At 40.5% G+C, this 20,228-nt stretch overlaps 1 protein-coding gene across 5 annotated transcripts in view; it reads left to right on the top strand.

Annotated features, from left to right (window-relative positions):
• Positions 1 to 1,803: 1,803 nt before the first annotated feature.
• The window catches only part of ZNF608 (zinc finger protein 608), a 104,508-nt gene continuing 86,083 nt past the window's right edge, over positions 1,804 to 20,228 (top strand). For 2 of the 5 annotated variants that reach the window (XM_074328550.2, XM_074328549.2), the window contains exons 1-2: positions 3,754 to 4,406; positions 5,392 to 6,490. In XM_074328550.2, coding sequence (XP_074184651.1) covers positions 5,579 to 6,490 — 912 coding nt within the window. In that variant the 5' untranslated portion in view covers positions 3,754 to 4,406; positions 5,392 to 5,578. Of the gene's footprint in view, positions 2,065 to 3,753; positions 4,407 to 5,391; positions 6,491 to 20,228 lie in introns of those variants that run through there. The other 3 variants (XM_019728034.3, XM_019728032.3, XM_074328551.2) reach the window with 3 other exon arrangements.

Here is a 20,228-nt window from a genome sequence, read left to right as displayed (position 1 = left end):
ATTTAGAGAGATCTAAAAACTATTGTAGGTCTCGTTCCTCTAGCTTACATACCCTAGAAAAGGGTGGAAACTGCTCTCTATTTCTGTTTGCAGCATCAAATCTAGTTCATCTTGGGTTGTGGAACAACTGATGGACATATTTTTTGTGAACTATATTGAAAGCTCAAACATGACATTACTTAGTAAAAACGTCACATGGATATTTTTATTGCTCCACAAAGTTATCACTGAATATTTTTATCATAAACTATCTTCTGCTAGGATTAAATCACTTTATATGTCCATTTGACTCTGCTAAGATAATCTTAAATTGCCATTGTCATGTGGAAATTACAATCCCAGCAGTGCTGGATCTTCAAAATCACAATGCTTTCGATTAAATTCAGAGCACCCTTTGACTTTAGAATTTCCATATTCTAGTTTCTAAAAGTAATGGAAAATAACAATGAGAAATTAAAAATAAAAGTGCTCTAAAGGCATAATATACACAAATACATTAGCTTAAGTATATTAGTTGTTGCAGTACAATACTGAACTTATTTCATATTAACCTTTCTTATCCAGTGACCTCAGAGTCCTATTAATTTGGTTACTGGCCTTTGTCCTACAATAAATTCTAAAATATTTCTGTGCTTAGGGTATATTGCGTGGTGTAGCAGTCAGAGGAGTTTGACACACACACACACACACACACACACACACACACACACACACACACACACACCATTTTCTCCCCAAGGTTAAGATTTGTGGGAAAGTGAACTAACAATCTGTCAGTTTTAAAACTGCGGGCTGGAACTGTTGAATGGGTTAATCCTCCCAGTATATTTATCTCCCACAAATCGATTAAAAAAATATATAAGGCCGGCCTGAGGTGTTAATAAGGTTGGCTGGGACTTTATTTTATTTTGTATTTTTTTGGAGCCGCATAGGACCAGGAGGGAAAGATTGTTACTAATTCCAGGGAAGAACCGTTCACGTAGTGGTGGTTAAATGGTTGCCAGCGTTCGCACTTCAGTGCCTGTAGACCAGAAGACTGGAAACAAAAGGGTTACACTTGTTTCTCCACCACCGCCTTTACCCCCAGATCGATTTTTCTTATTTAATCTGCGAGTAAAAAGAGAGACACGAGGGGAAAAAAAAAAAAATGGAAGAAGGGCAAAGTGGTGGGGGGAGGGTTGAAAGCCAGGAGCTACCACACAGAAAAATCAGTCTTGGGAGTTCGCGCTGCCGAGTCCTTGCGACACGGAAGGGAAGCCAACAAAACGCTCAGTCTCGCAGCCAGCCTCCCTTTTTTCCTCGCTACGCGTTAGTGGCTCATTTGGCTTCCCTCTGCCACCGAGTGATCACATACATTATTTCCCCCAAGATAACACAATCAAACTTGTATTTACCGACATCCGCTCCTCGCAGCCTGTTTGAGGTTTGTTTCAAGAAATAAGTGTTTTATGTGAATGATGTAGTAATTGAAACGGGCGCACCATTTTTCCCCCTTCTTACTGCAGGAGGTTCCTGTACCCCAATCTAGTTGGAAAATAAAACGCTTTGTCTCCACAACCACCCCCCACAGCACCCCCACCCGCTCTCAGTGTGTGTTTTATACGTGTGTATTTCTCAACCCCCTACAGTAGCCAAGAGAAAGCAGCTAGCCAATGAGAGAGCCCAGTTTCATAAAAGCTGCTCTCTGATTGGCCTGGTCCGAAAGGGCAATGGGAACAAAGAAAAGTCCCTTTCAGGTATAGAGGCTGAGAGCTCCTTTTGCTCCACTCCCCCTGTGTGTGTGTCTGTGTGTGTGTGTGTGTCTGTGTGTGTTGTTTCAGTCCTGATTTCAGTGTTGCAGAACAAGCTTGTGTGTGTGCACCAGGGGGATTTTTGTTTTCTTTTTTTTTTAATTTTAATTTTTGCTTTTATAAAAAATACACAGGACAGTCTGTGACATTTGATGGTCCATCTTCTTTAATAATAAATTTGTTGAAGAGATTATAATTTCCAAAATAAAGCGGCTGCAACCAAACACATTCAATGCAGTTAGAAGGAAAAGGTCAACTCGATCCAATACAGACCGTAAGTACGGTTGCGTGGTGTGTCTCTATATAGCACTTAGCGGGGACTTCATGCAGGGGAATGTGCGAGTTTTATGCATTGAAATGAGGAACTAGTTACAGGGTTTGGCTTTTGCATTGAGAACAACAACCCAAGAAAGGTGAATTTTAGTCAGTGGAGGGTGAAGCATTTGTAACTTCTTCACACAAATTAAGCTTGACTGGGCACTCGGGGTAACTTAGAGTAAATTACCTTTTGGGCTCTAACCCAAGGAGTATAAAAGTGACACAGTTACATATCCTGATCTGCAGTGTCCATTCTCTGGTTCACCTCACCCCCTCCCTCTCCTGTCCTAGCTGGGCTAGACCCTCTTCCAAACCGAGCCAGGAAAATGGGGGCAAGGGTAGAACAAGCCGATTTCTGTCTCCTGTCACATCCTACTGCCCAATAATTTAATGTTAAACAAGGGAATAGTCACCCATTACATGTAATGGTTATAATTACCATTTTCCACCTCCTTAAAAAAGCAAGCAGCAAAACACCATTAAAGGGAAAAAAGCCCCACCCAACCCAAACAAACCCACAAACAGTAACAATGGTGTATTAATATTTATTACAGGACCTGGCTTGGGAGCCAGCAAGATATTTTTCTTTGTTTAAGACATGAGGGGGTCCCTAAAAACCAAGTAGCTTAGAGGTGCCCTCCTCCCTCGCCTAGGCGTCCCTATCCCTGGCCTCTTGGGAATGCCTACAAATTGGAGATAAGTTGAGGAAAGGTTTATAAGGTGTTTCTTTAAAACATCTGCTTTGCTCTTGTGCTCATTACATTTCACTCCTTCCTAACTTCCGAGAGCCTAGATCTGCGAGAAATGTTTCACATTCATAACTTGTAGCTGCGCCCACTGCAGGGGGGGTGGTGGTAGGCGACTGTGGTGAAGAGTGTGTGCAGGGGGAGGGGAGAGACCTTCAGCTTTTTTTTAAAGACCAGATCAGTATTTTCTTGATACGCTTGTCACCATTTTTGTTCTCACGACAACCAATTGAGCCCTTGATCCTCACGTGATGTGAAAGGCTTGCACTGTAACAAAATCGCTCCTTTTAGATGGTTGGTTGTTGCTAACTCGCCCATCCCCCTCTCCCAGCCCCGACATTTCCAGCAAAGCGACTCTCCACTTCCAATCCATCAACAATTCATTACTGCTTTTAGCTTCCAAACGCCAGCTAATTAAAAATACTAAGCCAAGCTCCGGGGCCATCTGACTAAACACAGGAGGGGGTGGGCGAGAGAGGAGGAGAGAAAAATAAATAAAAGGGAGACGCACCGTTTGCTGCGACTATAAATAGGGAAAACTGTCCTGGAAAAGGTCGCCTTAAAAAAAATCTTTTTTTGACTCTAATTATCGAATTACCGCCTGACTGATTGGCTTGAGCGACAGCGGGTTTTTCCCCCTCGGGGACTATACTAGGAACTCGGTTCCTTTTTCTTAAAACAACATAAAAGAGGAAAACATCACATCCTTTAGGTTTCGAAGACTGAACCAATTTTAATCGCCGTTATTTTCCCTCCCCCTCCGTCACCCCCCCTCCCCCCGCCCCGAGCGAATGCTGTTATAACTGGTTTATCAGCTCACTGAATCATCTGCTCCCCTCCCGGAGCCTCCACACCTTTCTTTTTCTCCTTTGGCTCGGCTTCTCATCCCACCCTTTCTTCCTCCTCCTCCACCTCTCCCCCCTTTCTTCCCCCTCCTTTCCTCTTAAGTTAGTTCAAGAAATCAAATCTGTCAGGACGGGCGGAAAAATGCCACTTCCCGACTAACAGGCGGAATCCAGCCCAGATTTTCAGTCCTTTCTTCTTATTCTTTCTTCCCTTTCACTAATTTATCCCGATGTTAGCACATTCTGTCTTGTTACTAGCGGACGCCTGTAGGTTTGCTACATGGGATCATTACTTACTGATCACGGTGACTCTGAAGTCTGGAACTGAAGGCGGAATGAGAAGTTGGGAAAACTTTTTTCTCTAAGCTCTCTTTTTTTTATTTAAAAAAAAACTATTATTCTCGATGCTTGTTAAGAGGAAAAAAAACCTTTGGTGCTTCTGTTGTGAATGTGAAACATTATCTTCCAGCTGTACAGTGACACATTTTTTTAAGGAGAAAAGGACTCCTGATCCGTTTGCCAAAAGGGGGGGTGGGGAGGTGGAATAATGTTATCGAGTGATTATTCTGGCTGAGATGTGTTATTTGGTTTCTTCCTTCTTGATCATTTGGTGTTTAAGTAAAATGAGGCACAGGCTTGTTTGCCGAGTGGAGTGGGAAAGGCATTTTGATTTGCTGGCCTAATTAAAAAATGATAAAGGATTAAAGGTAAGCAATGTCTGTGTGTGTGTGTATGTATATTTATTTATTTTTCTTGACAATCAACTGTTAAAAGGGGGCTGATCCCTTTAAAAACCGTTTTAACTGATCTTTGTCAAACACACACTCATTTGCGGTCATTGAGGCCACCTTGGCGCAGATCACTTAAAGTGTATGTCTTAATCAGTTTCCCTGGATAGTCAGTAGCAGCATATTTAGCAGATTGAGCAAGTCTGTGACCTAGGAATATGGTAGAATAGTTTAGATGTATTTTTTTCTCAAAAGGCATTTATTTAGCTTTTTATCTAACACTGTCTTTTCTATAGAGAAAGGCTCTTAAAAGACGTGTGTATGTTCCAAAAATAAAATTGTAGAAACTGTTGGGGAACAGAGGATAAGAGGAGGAGTATGTATGTGTGTGTGTGGGGGGGATTATTGGTTGTTTTTTCTGTTCCTTACTGGGAACAAAAACCAGATTGCCCAATTTGTAAAAAGAAGTAATAAAATTAGAAATAATAAGAATTTAGCAACATCATTCTGAAAGTAAACCTCAGAGAACTTCCAGGGTCTGGTCTTTTAAATTGCAAGATCTAGGACATGTTTAGGGATGTTTAAAGCCGTGTTGCTCCCTCTTGTCTGAGGCTGTGATATCACATGTATGTGCTAGAAAAAAATTTCAGCTCTTTCTTTTCTTTAAACCTTTCTGGACTTGAGTCAGATCCTTAAGCTATTTTAATGCTTTTTAAAAAGTGATTATCCTTGTGTTGTTGCTAAAGGGGCTTTCTTTTTTAGCTACTGTAAGATGCTTACTGTCATGGGTATGTTTGGGGGGCTTGGTTATTTTCCTTTATACCTGATATTGGACTGTGGAGACAATACATGAGCCACCTTACTCTCCCTCCTTCCCTGTACCCTTTACTGACTCCCCAATATTAATCGTTTTTTATTCTGGTAACACCCAGACAAGAAATATTCGACTTTTCCCCCTTCACAGGAAAAGGTGGACCTGGACTGAAGGGTGTAAAATCCCTGGACACATTCCTGGGGCAGGAAAGAGAAGAGGAAGATTAGAAGATTTCTTTTTTTTTCCCTAAGAGAAAGCCCAGCGGAGCTAAACGAATGTCCCCTCATCTCCAAAGGAAAGTTCATCGGATTTTTATTCTAGAGAGCTCATCTTCAGGATGTCAGTGAACATTTCTACTGCAGGAAAAGGTGTGGATCCAAATACGGTTGATACTTATGACAGTGGCGATGATTGGGAAATCGGGGTTGGAAATTTAATAATTGATTTGGACGCTGATTTGGAGAAGGACCGACAGAAATTTGAGATGAATAATTCCACCAATACCACTAGCAGCAGCAACTCTAAAGAGTGTGGAGGTCTGGCCTCCAGTGGGGCCGGTGCTACCGCAGCCTTAGCTGATGGCCTAAAATTTGCTTCTGTTCAGCCCTCTGCTCCCCAGGGGAATTCACACAAAGAGACCAGCAAATCAAAAGTGAAAAGGAGTAAAACTTCTAAGGATGCTAATAAATCTCTGCCTTCTGCTGCCTTGTATGGGATTCCCGAGATCAGCAGCACTGGCAAGAGGCAGGAAGTCCAAGGGCGCCCTGGAGAGGCAACTGGCATGAATTCAGCACTGGGTCAAAGTGTGAGCAGCGGCGGCGGCGGCGGCGGCAACCCAAACAGCAATAGTACCAGCACCGGCACCTCCGCTGCCACCGCGGGGGCGGCCTCCTGTGGGAAAAGCAAAGAGGAGAAGCCAGGTAAAAGCCAGAGCAGCCGAGGCGCCAAGCGGGATAAGGATGCAGGGAAATCCAGGAAGGACAAGCACGACCTGCTTCAGGGCCACCAGAATGGCAGTGGCAGCCAGGCCCCTTCCGGGGGGCACCTCTATGGCTTTGGGGCCAAGAGCAATGGAGGTGGTGCGAGCCCCTTCCACTGCGGGGGCACTGGGAGTGGCAGCGTCGCGGCTGCAGGGGAAGTTAGCAAAAGTGCCCCGGATTCAGGGCTCATGGGAAACTGTATGTTGGTAAAGAAGGAAGAGGAGGAGGAGGAGAGCCACAGGCGAATCAAGAAACTGAAAACGGAGAAGGTAGGATAAAGTCGCCTTCCTAGATCTCCCACTTTCCTCTTTGTGTGCATTTGTGTGTGTGCATCTGTGCGTGCGCGTGTGTGTGTGTGTGGTGGTGGTGGGGGGGGCGGGGGGGCTTGTGCCTCTGTGCCTTACATTTCTTATTCATGCTCTCTGGTTCCTTGTGAGATTTCTATTATATGCATCCTTTCCATGAAGATTTGGTATGGGGTAGCTTACTTGGGTGCACTGTTTAGCTCTTGCTTCTGCTGTTGCTGCCTCTGCTGCTGGTGGTGCTAGTGTTTGTTTGGGTTCCCAGGTGGGAGGGCCTGGGTGTTCTAAGTACCTTTTGCCCTGCAGAAGGGCTCCTGCCCTGCAGAAGGGCTCCTGGCCCAAGTCAGTCAGTTGTGTGCTTTTAATAGAAAACCTGTACATGTACCTACTTGACTCTTGTCCTGGTTTCTCCCCTAAGGAGAACTGTTTTCTGTTTTAATAACATGCCTTAGTGTTTCTGGTAATGTGTCCTTAGGTGAAGGGTTTACCGTTTTTTCCCTGGAGAGGTATGTTGGGGATTCTAATTCATACTCCATCCTCAACCCATTTATTTTTTCGTTATTTTTCTCAAAATAGTTCTCTCAAAGGATATCATCCTTGAATGGGTTCCTCTCATTGGTCCAGAATTAAACCCCAACCTTGGTTGGTGTCCTTGGTTTTCATAACTGTGTAGAAAGACTGCAATGGTTTTGGTGGCTGCTGGGTAGGGCTCTACCCTTGTTCTCTTGCCCAGTTCTTAGCTGGAGATTCAAGAGGGTTATCACCTGGATTTCTAGCTTGAGTAGGGAGCTGAAAGGTTGGGAATAAAAGTGAAGTAGACTTGGCGGGTTGGTGTTCCTGAAATGTGCAAACCCAGCCAAAAGATAGTAGAATTACGTGTTGCATTTGAGCAGTGGGGATTCTTGATTTAGGCAATTTGGACCCTTCCTCCCATCTTTGTCGTTGTCTTCAAGGCTAGTTAGACACTGCGTTTGAAAAACAGCCCCCAGGGTTCTGCAGCTGGAGGCCTGTGACTTACCGGTTTGGTGATTGTTGTGCATTGACTAATATCCCAGGATTGAAGGTGCTCTGTCCACCAGGCAGGTGGGGAGTGAGCTGGGGGTGTGAATGATGTTTCTATAAAATTAATGTTTAGATTAATTCTACAGGTTGTGCCTTGTAGAAGCAAAATTCGTATGTGGTTTGTGGCGTGGTTGTTTGGAAATATGCTTATTAAATTGACTTTTGCTGTTTCTAACTTGATCAGAATTATAAGATGTCTTTGGGTAATTATTTTTGTGTACAATTGTTCACTGCTTTCTATTTAATCCTTTATATGTCTGTGTTTGTATGTTCAAGGTTTAAGTGGGAGTACAGGAATAAAGTTTTGATTTGATGATTTTAGAAGTTGATGAAGGTAAATTAAGGTGTAGATAATGCCCAAACCGCCAAAAGCCTCTGAGCACTTCTTTTATTCATAATGTCCTCTTGGTTAGACGGCATTTTGCATTGATGAATTTAAATGGATTTTTTTAAAAATCCTAGATTTTCATTCTTATGTTTGAATGTGTAGTTTCACATAATTTCTGCTAAAAGGCGTTCTGAAATCTTATTACTCAGTACAGTAGGGCATTTACTTTTGTTGCCAATAGTCTTCAAATTGCAGTTCTAATCTGCTCTAACTATCTAGATGAATTGCCCTAATCCAGTGCTCACAAAGGCTGTGGTTAAGGAGTCAGAGCCATTTGATTGGATTCACTGCTGCCTGGAATGTGGGAGGTACTGCCCTTTTGCATTCCCCTTAGCCTTTTAATCTTCCAGCCAAATGTTCACATTCAACAATTTTGTTTAGCTGGCAATCGGAACATTTCAGTATCTCAAAGGCTGCTGTCATGGCAACTGAGATTAGAGCATGGTGTCGGTTCTCCAGTTTTTGTGTTCTTTTCACTTTCCAGTCACAGAGGAAACTGGATGAAGAATGGAAGAATTAAATTATTCATATCCATGCAACTCATCTTCAGGCAGAGCAGTATAAATGTGATAATACGAATTACATAAATGAAGAGCAAACAAGTCATGATGGGCCTGGGATGGGGGAGGGGAGAGAGCTCAGTGCATTTAGATTCAGTCCCCTGCCAACCATAGCCACTGGAGTTTGGCGCACAGGGGCACTGAGGGGATGGCTCCTAGCGATCTGAATCCTGCCGTGTTGGCCATTCTCTGTCAAGCTGGGTGTTGCTCAGGAATACCGTTCCTTCAGGCTTTCCTCCCCACCCCCACCACGCCCCAGCACTACCTCTCTTAAGAATGCTTTCATCCTTGGCACACAGAGATGGCACTCCCTTGCACAGATGCCACCCAGGGTAGTAACTCTAATTTCACTAACTCGTGGTTGTGTAAATTAGACCTCAATTTAGGAAATACTTCCTGAAAACAGGAGGATACCTATTTAGGAGGTAAAGATTTAGTAGGACAAGCTTCACCTGACAAAAATATTTCAACACTGAGGCATCTTGAGAAAGATTTTTTTTTGACATTTTGTATAGTGTTTTAATTTCAGCCTTGTTTGATTACCTGGGTTTGTGAAGAGTAAGTGCCTCAAAAGTGGAGATGATTAATTTTTCAGCCATCAGATGTGGCTCATGATGGGCCAAATGTGAAAAACGAAGTGGGGATATGTGTGTGTGCTTTTTTATTCCTTCCTTGTTGGAAGGTTCACAGGAGATTCATAAGACTGGCTGTCACCGGTTAATTTTCACAGCATGCTTAAATGTCTATTTTTGGTGTGTTTATTCTGTTTCTTCACTACACAAAGTCATGTAAAACATGATAAATTGGACCTTATGAAACCTAATTAAATCAATGAGTGTTCTACTCCTTTATGTGGAAACCACAAGTATGTTGTAAAAGTCACCACTCCCTTAATACGTGAACAAAATCAAAACATGCCATAATTCTAAGATGTTTGAGCTATATTTCTATAGCCCATTTTGTGGTTAAGCCACCAGTGACATGTCTGAATAAGTAGATTTGACGGGTTGGCTTTTGGTTGTTAAAAACCTGCTTCTCCACCTCCCCCCTCCTTTCTTTTGAAGCATAATAGCTTGTGTTGAGGCGCTTCTGCATGCATCCTCCTTAGCTGTCTTACAGCTTGGACTTATCAGACATAGGCATTCGGCTGGGCTAAATGGTTAGAGTTACATGGGTTTATTTGATCGTTGGAGAATTCAAAAATACTTAGAAGATTTCTTAAACACAGCTGATACTTAAGCAGACATGAAAAGCACAGGAGAGCTTATAGTTGTCTTAGGGTTCTGACTACTCAGTACATATTCAGCAAAGAGAATTATTTCTCCACTATCACACTGCTTTCACTAAGCTGGTCCTTAACAGCCTAAAGGTGGTGTCTACAAATGGACCTGTCTATAAAGGATATCATTCATTGTATTTTATTCTCTTGTGGAAGCCTTTTTACACTTCACTAGGGAATTCTGGCACGGTTTCTAAGTGAATGTGAGCAGTTTAAGAATGTATTTTGATTAATGAGTTTTGTGGATAATATGTGTTACCCCCCTCCCAAATATAGTGCCCCCTACACATTCTGCTTAGAGAGTGCAGTTTATCTACTGTGAAATAAAAGGGCAGAAAGGTCACTTGCTATAATTAAAGAACAAAGTCCATTGTTGTCTGACAGCAAACTGTTTTGAAAGCTACACAAGGGATTTAGCTGTTAAAAACGTTGGTAACTAAAGGGTGGCTCCCAATCAGCATTGATCCAGCTCCTTACTTTTCTATAGGCTCCCTCAGAGGGTGATAGGGCTTTTGAGGTGGGTGCAGCGGGGCTGCCTCTTTCGCCAAGGTAGCTTTCTATGAGAACCCATGCAGCTTGGAGTATTTGTATGAACTTCGGCACATTACTGAGTTCCGAGCCTAATATTTGACGTCTGCTGGAGAGATTTTAAAAATACACACAACTGATCAAGATTGTGCAAAATAATGTTTAGCAACTTTTAATAACTTTGCAAATAGTCTGTAAAAAAGGCGGGGAGAGGGATTGATTGTCCAAATGTCATGAGGTTAAGAATGCTCTTCAAGTGAAATTGCTTGGCTGCAAAATGGTTTTAATTAGAGTGTTATAAAGACTTATTTTTCCTAAGCAGCATTTTATAGTTAGTAAATGAAATGTATGCCGAAAGTGCTAAGCAGAAATCTCCCTAACCACAGAGGTGTTCAATAACCAGATTCAAACAACATGGAAAGTACCATCTGTTCTTCGTTTTCAGCATGAAAAACAAGGATTGAATGGCTGAGATTTGCTCCAATTTTGACTGTGTCTGTGTGTGTGTTTTTTTTTAATTTAAAAAAGTTCACCTGGTACTTCATAGAAACTTGAAATTGCAGTAATATGAGCAACACTGTGAAAACACATGTTTCTACATTTATTTTAACCAGTTCCACTTTTATTTAAAAGATTTCCAGAAGCCTAGCCATTGAACACTTTCTAATGGTTATTCTGTTCCTGCAGGCCATCACAATGAGGGGTCAGTTCTTCAAAGATCTAACTATTTAGTCAGTACCTGAATTATTCTGTCAATTTTCCCCCTGGAGGCAAGGGGCGGGGGCGGGGGGGGGGGGCAAAGGCTCTCAAGGCTAACCCTGGTCAGCCTTTATCGGTTAATCTAATTGTGGGGGATAGCGCTTTGGACTGATGTTTACAGAGACCTTGCTCTCCTTCGGAGCTGTGGTCTAGGGTTGTTGATAAGGAAGAATATATTCTTCTAACGCTAACTTTTTGAATCCTTGACTTTTAGAAGCTAAGCTTCTGGGTTCTGATTTTCGTAAGAGCCCTGGGTAAAACATTATCCGGCCTTTGTTTGAGGTCTTTTATAGAAGCTAATGACTGGGCATGTGCCTCCCCGAGATAAATGACATTATCTCTGAGTGGGCTGACAGGAAACAGACATGTTAATGGTGAAACTGCGGGGAGGATCTGCTTGGGCTCTGACAAAAGAGTCGAGAAGGGACCCCTGGTTGTGGTCATTAGCACATAATGCATTCTTGCTCTTCCTAAGAGGCCCTCGATAATTGGAAAGCTATTTTAGCCACAAGCACTTAAATCATAAATCATAAACTCCTGGTTTCTTTACGTTCTTAAAAGTATCAAAGTAATGTGTTTTTGGTTAACAAGTGTGCAATCTGGTCTTTTAAAATGGTGGTACCTCTAGGCTGGGTGGTAGTGACATTTGGGAGAGTTGCACTTCGAACAGTCTTTATCAGATGGGATCCCTTCGTCTTTCATCATTTGCTCTGTCATCCCTCTGCTTGAATAAAGAAGAAAAAAAGTGGGCCCCAAAGCTAAAAAGAAGTCAGTCTTATACCTGAAGATATCTCAAGGGAGAGGGATAAAATCTATTCTTTATAAGTGGGGGAAAAGATTTTGCTTCGTGATCTGAATGTGCCTTTTGAAGTGTATGTTTAAAAAGTCATGGGTATAATTGAGTTTCAAGGCATTTTAAACTCTCTGCTTCTTGAATGGAGATAATTGCCATGTTGAACACACTCTAGAGGTGTAGAAGAGGTAGAAGTATCATGTTATTCTATTCTTTAATATTAAGCACTGGAAGTTTTTCATAGTAATTACTTCAGCACAACATAGTTTCAATTGCCAGCACTCTGAACCTGCCAGTGATGTGAACATCAAGGGTTTTGCTTGAATACTAAACAGTTTATTCCTAAATGACTTATTCCTAAATGTTGCCTTCTGGTAGGACATGGAAGCCAGAACTAAGAAAATGCTGGACTATCCTTAGCAACGTCATAGTGGAAATAACCCTTCTTCACTAGGGTTGTTGTCAATAAATAATAACCCTCTTAATCTGTACATTTAAGGTTATAGATGGGGAAAGAAAACAGGTGAAATTTCTGCCTTAGGCACGACTTAGATCATCATTATAGACTAACATAGGGATCAGACTGGTGCCTTGTACGGTACCTCTGTGTACTGCATAGGTGTGTGTATATACATGTTATAATTGCATATATAGATGTTGGGTTGGCAGTGGATTGGGTGTAGTTAGTATGGGCTTTCGTCTTTTTAAAAGAGTGTCACCATTGCTGCTTACGTTCCACTCTGCTGCAGAGTGAATGGGCCCATTGGTGTCTAATTCTCTCCCACTGAAGTTTCACTACAAACTACAGTGCTGTCGCAAGTTCCTTTTAAGCTAAAGGTTTTAGCAGTTGGAACAAAGTCTTTGCTAAGGAGTGAAAGGGTGTTAAAGTATTCATAGTCAATTGACCAGCAGTTGGGCTGTTTGTAATGTTATTTTGAGAGCTCTAAGGATATTCAAGAGGGTCAGGTTGGCACATTGCTTCTAGAGCTGAGATCTCTATCTGCTAAATTTTGGTTAGAACTACCTTTGGGAATGCATTAAAAGAGATGATGGGTTTTGACTGAAGAACTGAAGTGATCGCCAAGCAAATAATTCTTATATTTTGGTAGGTCAGTGGGTCTTGAACTATATGGATCTCATCTGGATTTCAGAAGGTTTCCCCCTTCAGTGAAGCTATATGAGAATTAAAACACACACACACACACACACACACACACACACACACACACACACACATAAGTTGTAAAAGAGAATTCAAAGGGAAGGATGTTTCGATCAGAACAAATGGGGTTGAAGTGATGAGTAAATACTACTGCTGATTTTTCAAAGCTGCCCTCTTCTTTCTCACCCCCACCCCTCTCCCCAGTTTGATTATTATTCACTGTGACATTCTACCTCAACCACTGAGCTTTTTTGCCTCCTGGGACTCCTCATTGCCTGCTAGCACCTTAAGAAAAGGTGCCTAGAGGGATATTTAGGCATATTCCAATAAAGCCATATGAATGTCGCTTTTATACAGTTTAAAAAATATATTGATTATATTATGTGTTGTACATAATGATTTTAGAAAGCAGATATTTAGGTTGTGGAATTGGCTTATTATGTTAACCGGAGAGCAGATGGCATGGTGCCACAGACGTATAATTTTACTTAAAGGGACTTTTAAGGTTTTGATGTGTTTTCTTTTCCTCTTATTTCCCTGATGGCTTCTTTTTATTGAAGGGTAACTTAAGGAGACCTGGTAGCAATTTTACTGCCTTCCCCTGACAGTTTGAAATAATAGCTTGGTTTTTGGTTGCACTGATCTTCTACCAGTCAACTTGATTCTGGTTTTTGTCATGTGGCAGTGAATTAAAAAAAAAAAAAAAAAGTGTTTGTAGTATGTTTTAAGAAATGGACTCTTTTATATGCTTCAATTAGCAACAGACGACAAAGTTCCAATTGGTCACACTTTCATAAACTCCTAGAAGTCACTGTTCGTTCTTTTGATTAGAGAAAACTCTTGGTTGGTTTCTTGGGAAAGCACATCTGGCCCTCTGGCTGCTTTAGGTACACCTTTTTTTGTCTTTCGAATTAGTCACTGAAGGTTCAAAGGTCATGTTTAAGTTGTTCCTAGTTAGGTTACTAGCAAGCTTTCCCCTACTGGAGGGCTGTCCTTTTTCGTGTTGCTACATCCTCCATGTGTTTGAATTCACTTCGCATACATGGACCATTTGTTTCTATGCCTAGGTTTTACAGTTTTACCCATTCTTCACTAGAATATCATCAGGATGAGTTGCAAAGCATCTCCTAACATTTTTCTTGCAAAGTGTACATAGCCAGACCAGATTACTTTTGGATTTCCTGTCACCTCCTTGGCTGATTTTATGGATGGCTCATGTTAAAAGCAACAATGTTTGAATTGGAAGGGTTGAAGCCTGGGGTTTTCATTCTTCATGGAGCACTGTTTATTTGTGTGTGGTTCACCACAGTACATGGATAATGCTATCAAATCTGTGCTTTATTATAGGCTTATGACTAGCACAGCAGCACTTCAGTTCTGTGTTTCTGTGCTTTAGTTCTTTGCCAATTCTTTTGTGATGGAAATGAAATTAGAACCGAATCTTTGCAGCCAAGGGGAAAACAGGCACAACAAATAGAAATTGTCCCTTGAGCCAGTTCAGAAGTAAGCAGTGGTGATTTAAGAAAACATTTTTTTCAAAGTAAGTGAAACGTATAGAAAAGTACTCCAATTTAACTTTTCCATGAAGACTGTGGAAGATGAGCCGGACACTCTGACAAAGCTCCAACAACTAGGCTTTATCCGTTTATATTGTTTCACATCTTAAGTAACTGATTGAAAGTGATTCACATTCCCAAATCTTGAAACTGCTTTGAAGGTGGAATTTGAGTAAGTAATATTGTTTGCTTTTGCTCCCCAAAGGGAACAACATGATTTTAAAACAGAGCAATTGAGCTTTTCCGCATCAAACTCCATTTGGCCTATTGTCTACATTTACATTCCTTGCCCAAATCCTTCACCAGCCTTTCCCATGATGCCGCAGCAGATGCCAGACACTGAAGTAGAAAGCGAGCAGCTGTTTCCATTACTCCATTGCTGTATTATCCTCCACAATCTGCTTTCTTTTTTCTCCCCCACCAACCACCCCTTTTTAAAATAAAGAAACCTTCTCTCCCTCTGACTTTTGCAAGCTCCAGTTTATCAGTCTGCAGGTTTATCTTATCAGGACCACTGGTTTCTTCGGAAGGCCCAGTTAGTTTATTGTTTTCCAGCAGGGGCAGATGGAGGCCCGGGCCCCCCGGGGGCGTGGCCCGCTCGCGCCCGCGGGCCGGGCTGCGCGCTCCCTGTGGGGCGGTGGGGGCGCGCAGCCGGGGACGCGCCCTCTTTCCCTCCCAGGACCCGTTTATAGCCCTGAGCGCTGTAAATGTGTCAGCTCTTCACGACGCGCTCACCTCTTTCTTCATTTGCTCCTGCTTCTAGTTTGACAACGTTCCCCAGAGGCGGAATTCTAATCTGCTTCCAATTAGTTGCAAAATGTGACTGAAATTTCCACATTATGACTGCTGTTTTACTTGCACGCACACATCTAGAAACAAATTAATGCTCTTGAATATTTATTTTTTGAGCCTTTGAATTTAACTTTTAAGAGGAAGAGTTTCCAACTGTTTGGAATGACTTCCAGGATTTGCATTTTTTCCTCAAAGCCTCCTATACTGGGTATATAGTGTATATATATATATATATATATATATATATATATATATATATATATATATATTTTGGAAGCACAAAAACTAGGGTGGGGTTCCCCCAAATCTCTTAATAATTAAGCCTTTTCCATCTTTTCAAGATTTCCCAAAATGTGTCACACGTTTAAGTTGCACAAATAACTTTTGTAGTATTTCTAAAGTAAACAAAACGAGGATGTTTGCCCATGTGTAATGGAGGGCTCCTGGTGCAATATTTTAATAGAGCACAAATAGACACAGATTTTCTTCTAAATATGGCTTAAGTATATTTGGCTAAAACACAAAAGACTTGTTACACACTTTTAAATTCTTTTATTTGATATTCAAAAGCTGTAAACTGAAAAAGGGAATTGGGTGGTTAATTGGCTTAACAAATAGAAAGGTAGCATTAAAGAAGTCACACTGGGCTGCAGCCTTATCCTTTAAGTGGGTGCCTAGATCCTGAGCATACCTCCTGAGGGGTCCTATGGTAGCTGTTGGAACTTGGGGGCTGAAGTAGTAGCTGGTGGCTTCCTGTGACTTATTGTATTCCTCCCTACATAATCCACTGTTAGGAGAATGTGCTGGACTCGGGGTTTTGGGGTGGTTCAACTTTGAGGGAGATAATTACTCTACTGTTTCCTCCTTTTCAGCGATTTTTTTTTTTTTTTTTTTTTTTTTTTACAAAGATATTGAGCCACCTGATTATATATAGATGTTAGGGTTGTTTAAATCTTGGTTGCTGAGGTCAAATTTAGCTTTATTTGTTACTTGCCTTAAGAAGTGCTTTTTTATGTACTGGTGAATTGTAGTGCCAAGGCAGTGGGTCGCTGGCTTAGCATTTGCAGAAAGGTTGTACTCTGTAAGTTAAAGAATATAAACAGCCAAATTTACTGTGCATTTTATAGTAGCATTCAGTCCTCAGCATCTTGGCAGATTGATATCAACAGTAATAATGGGCTTTAAAGAGGTGTGAAGCATTTTATTGATGGTAAAGTGGTTACGTTGATCACATTACTTTGTATTAGTTTCTAAATAACACCTTCACATATAAATAGATCAATTGTTTTTTTCAACATCATTGTCACATATAATCATAAAAGCCCTATAATGATTGATTTATAATGTCCCTTTTTTAATGTTCTGTTTTCAATCTCTGTAACCAAGAGGTGGAGCACTTCTTTCACTTCATATAAAACAACTTAGTTTAAATTATTTATTATATATAGAGTATAAATTATTTAAATTATTTTATTTGAAAACTTTTAGCTATGCCAGAATTCCACAAAAGACATAGGAGTGTTCTTTGTACTGCTTCCTTTCTTCTTACCCTATGACTGGGAGAAGAAAAAATAGCCAGATTGAAATCCTTCAAAATTGTAAATGTGGGCCTTTAAGATTGTAGAGACCTCCTAGGCTTTTTTTTTTTTTTTTTTTTTTTTTTTTTTTTTAAAGGAAATAGTGGCCCCATAGTGAAATGCTTACAATAGGCACGATTGTGCTAGCCCCTTAAGTCCTGGGGTTCACTAATTACCCTTTAATGAGGTCAGTCTGCCCCAGCCTTTTCCCTACCTTGGGAGGAGAAGCATACAAGACAGTTGGAGTTCAAGTGGATCTTGCTGTATTTGCAACTTAGCATAACTGCTTTGAAGGCCGCCAGGGCGCTTAATTGGAGCTGGGCATTTTTGTTTTGGGGGAGACTACACACAGCTCCCCATTGTGCGAGTAGAAGCCACTGCATCTTGGAAGCATTACATGCTTTTGTTGATGGTGCATAGTTTTATAAACTCCAAATGAGCTTATTGCCTTTTAACCATTAGGAGCACTAAATAATGGAAGAGCCCAGAAGTCCCTGGGTTGGGTAGCCGCCAAGCATTTAAAAATAAAAAAGAATGAATGGTTTAATTGTAGAGCAAACCATTTGTTTATAGATTAAGATTTATTCGGTCACCAAATGCTATGGACCAGGAGGGGAAAGAATGAGGCTCTAAGGTAAAGGAATTGAATGCCCAGTGTTATGTTTTGTGATCAGGCTCAGCTGTTTTACTCGTTTTTTTCACAGAGGAAGAATGAATGAATGGTTTAATGGTGAGAACTGCCTGGCCAAGTGTACTTGTTAAGCTGTAAAGAGAGAGGGGAGGAAGGCAGAGGCAGGTTGTCATTTCTTTGCTGCTTGGTCAGGAACCTAAAAATTTAAGGTTCTTCCCATTGAGAGGGACAATGGCTATTGCTGAATTTTCTGGTTTGTTCAGACGAGGAGGATTGGTGGTGGAGGATGGAAGTAAGGAGTAAAAAGTAGAAAGAAGGTGTGTGGCAAAAGGGGTGTTTGGAGGAGAGCCCTTGTTAAAACAGTTTCAGACAGTGCATTCATTCTCTTGAATAATTTGAACCGTTTACTGAAATTCCCCACTATTTCATCAATTAGGGGCCATGATATTGAATAGGGAGGAACTCTCCAGCAAGGACAGTGAAACGGAATAGCATTTTGGGGGTGGGAGGTAAGAACTGCTGCCTGGCAGCCAGAATTTCAGAATGTCTTTTTTTTTTTTTTAAAGGACTAGATTGTATTTAACAGAAGACCAGAAATCATGTCATTTGTTCCCATTGTAGTTGTAGTCTGTCCTTCTAATCCTTTTATGAATAATAGGCTTAAGAAAAATCGCTAGTAAAGTGTTTTTCAGACGAATCATTATGAACACTCCCCAATTTAGTTTATTTTTTACATTAATCTTAGGAGTGAAACCCTTTACCCCCAAATGCTTCTTTATATATTGTCACCCTAATAATAACTCAGGATGCTTGCAAGCATTGTTTCTATATGATGTCTTTATATTCTGTTTGGCCAGAAAAAGCCCATTCCTTCTATAACATTAAAATTATTTTTTTGTTACTTGCTGCATATTTGATAAATTGAATGTTTAAATACATTAAATTGGCTTAACATGATCTTGTGTTGTTTTTCTCCTTACTAAATTCTGGTACTGTTATTTTGGTATCAGCCTTTTGAAATGGCTTGATTTTTGAGTTTAAGTCATGACCAATAGCTTCATTTCGCAGATCTATTTCCTTTTGGGGGGGGTGGTAAGCAACAGGAGGATGAAAGGAATGGGGAAGCAAAAAGAGTGTAAAGATTTAAGTCTAAATGGATTCAGCATGGTCAAACTAGTGACTTTTTAATATGCTATTGTTCATTCCAAATGTTCTAATTTCTATATTAGTGAAGAGACTGGATTTTACTTCTGTGAGCATCCAATATAATTTTTAAAACTTTACATTTTTAAATCTCATGAAATTTCGCACTGTTACAGTCACTAAGTGAACTCAATTTGTGTAAATACGTTTTTAAAAATCATGCAGTAGAAAATCAAATTTTACCAAAGAGGTAAATCCCTGTCAATGCTCACCTAAATTGGATTTTTTGGGGGTATTGTTTGACTGTTAATACGTGCTCAATCTAGATTTACTTAGCGAACCAAAACAAAAGAGCCAAGATAAAAAACATAGCTCCTGTTAATATATATGACAACCGAGAGGCTTTGCAAGCTTGAACTCTCTTTACAGTTTTAATCCCTCCTGGAAAGAAAGTTTTTTTGTTTTAGTTTTTGGGTTTGTTTTTTTTTTAAACCAAATTGTCAGTGTATGCACAATGGGAATGTTTCTGAGGGTTTAAAAAAATCACCTGAACATACCATGTAGTTCTTGTTCACATGTACATAAAGAACAGGGGAATTGATGTTGAGCTTCCTATATATTAACAAGAGTTCCCCTTGTGTTTGATTCTTCCTCTCTACCGTCTTTATGCAAACTATTTAAGTGGATGCTTTTTGTTGTACATACAAAATGTGAAAGGAAAAATGCTAACCTTTTTAAGATGCTCTGAAAATGATTTTTATAAACCTTCTTACACTAACGTCTACTAGCTTCTATCTTAGCTTACATTAAAGGGTTAAAGTCTCCTTTGAAAGGCTATCACGTGTGAATCAATAAGCCTGCTATAAATTCATATATATTATTTCCTTGTAAGAACCAGTGTTTTCTGCTTACCTGGAGATAGTACAGCTGCGAAGTTACTTCCACCAGATAAATCCTGTTAAGTTTTAGACTGATGGCAGTTCTGTAATATCTGCAACTATTTACCAGTGATTGGATGACAACATAAAATCACTTGCCTTTGTTGGATTTCAACTCTCTAAGCATACCGAATCCTAAACACGTTGAGTTTTACTTTTCTGATACTTATAGTCAAATCTGAAGAGATTTGAAAACTTTGTGTACTTGAAAAATCTGGAAAATGCTGAGTATGTTCAAATCACATTTTTACTGGTATTCAACAAGCAAATACAGAAATCTTCAAATCACCTCTGAATTTGGTGAGTAGCTTATCAGCACACACTAGTAGTAGGAGAAAGTTAAATGGTGGCGGAAAAATAGGTACTGTTTTATCTTTTGTCTATAAAATACATTCTGAAGGGGTTTTGAAGAATTTCAGTTTGGATCTGTTGCAACTCACTTTGGGATCTAAAGAGCGATACTGACTGTACAAATATTCTGTGCAATGAGGTATAGTTGCCTCCATGTTATTTGAGCCTGCATGTGCGTGCATAATT

This window comes from Rhinolophus sinicus, chromosome 3 (assembly GCF_057876585.1).
Source record: "Rhinolophus sinicus isolate RSI-liver-muscle chromosome 3, RSI-T2T, whole genome shotgun sequence".
Lineage (NCBI taxonomy): Eukaryota > Metazoa > Chordata > Mammalia > Chiroptera > Rhinolophidae > Rhinolophus > Rhinolophus sinicus.
The sequence above is the reverse complement of the archived record's forward strand: the minus strand, read 5'-3'. Positions and strand labels throughout refer to the sequence as shown.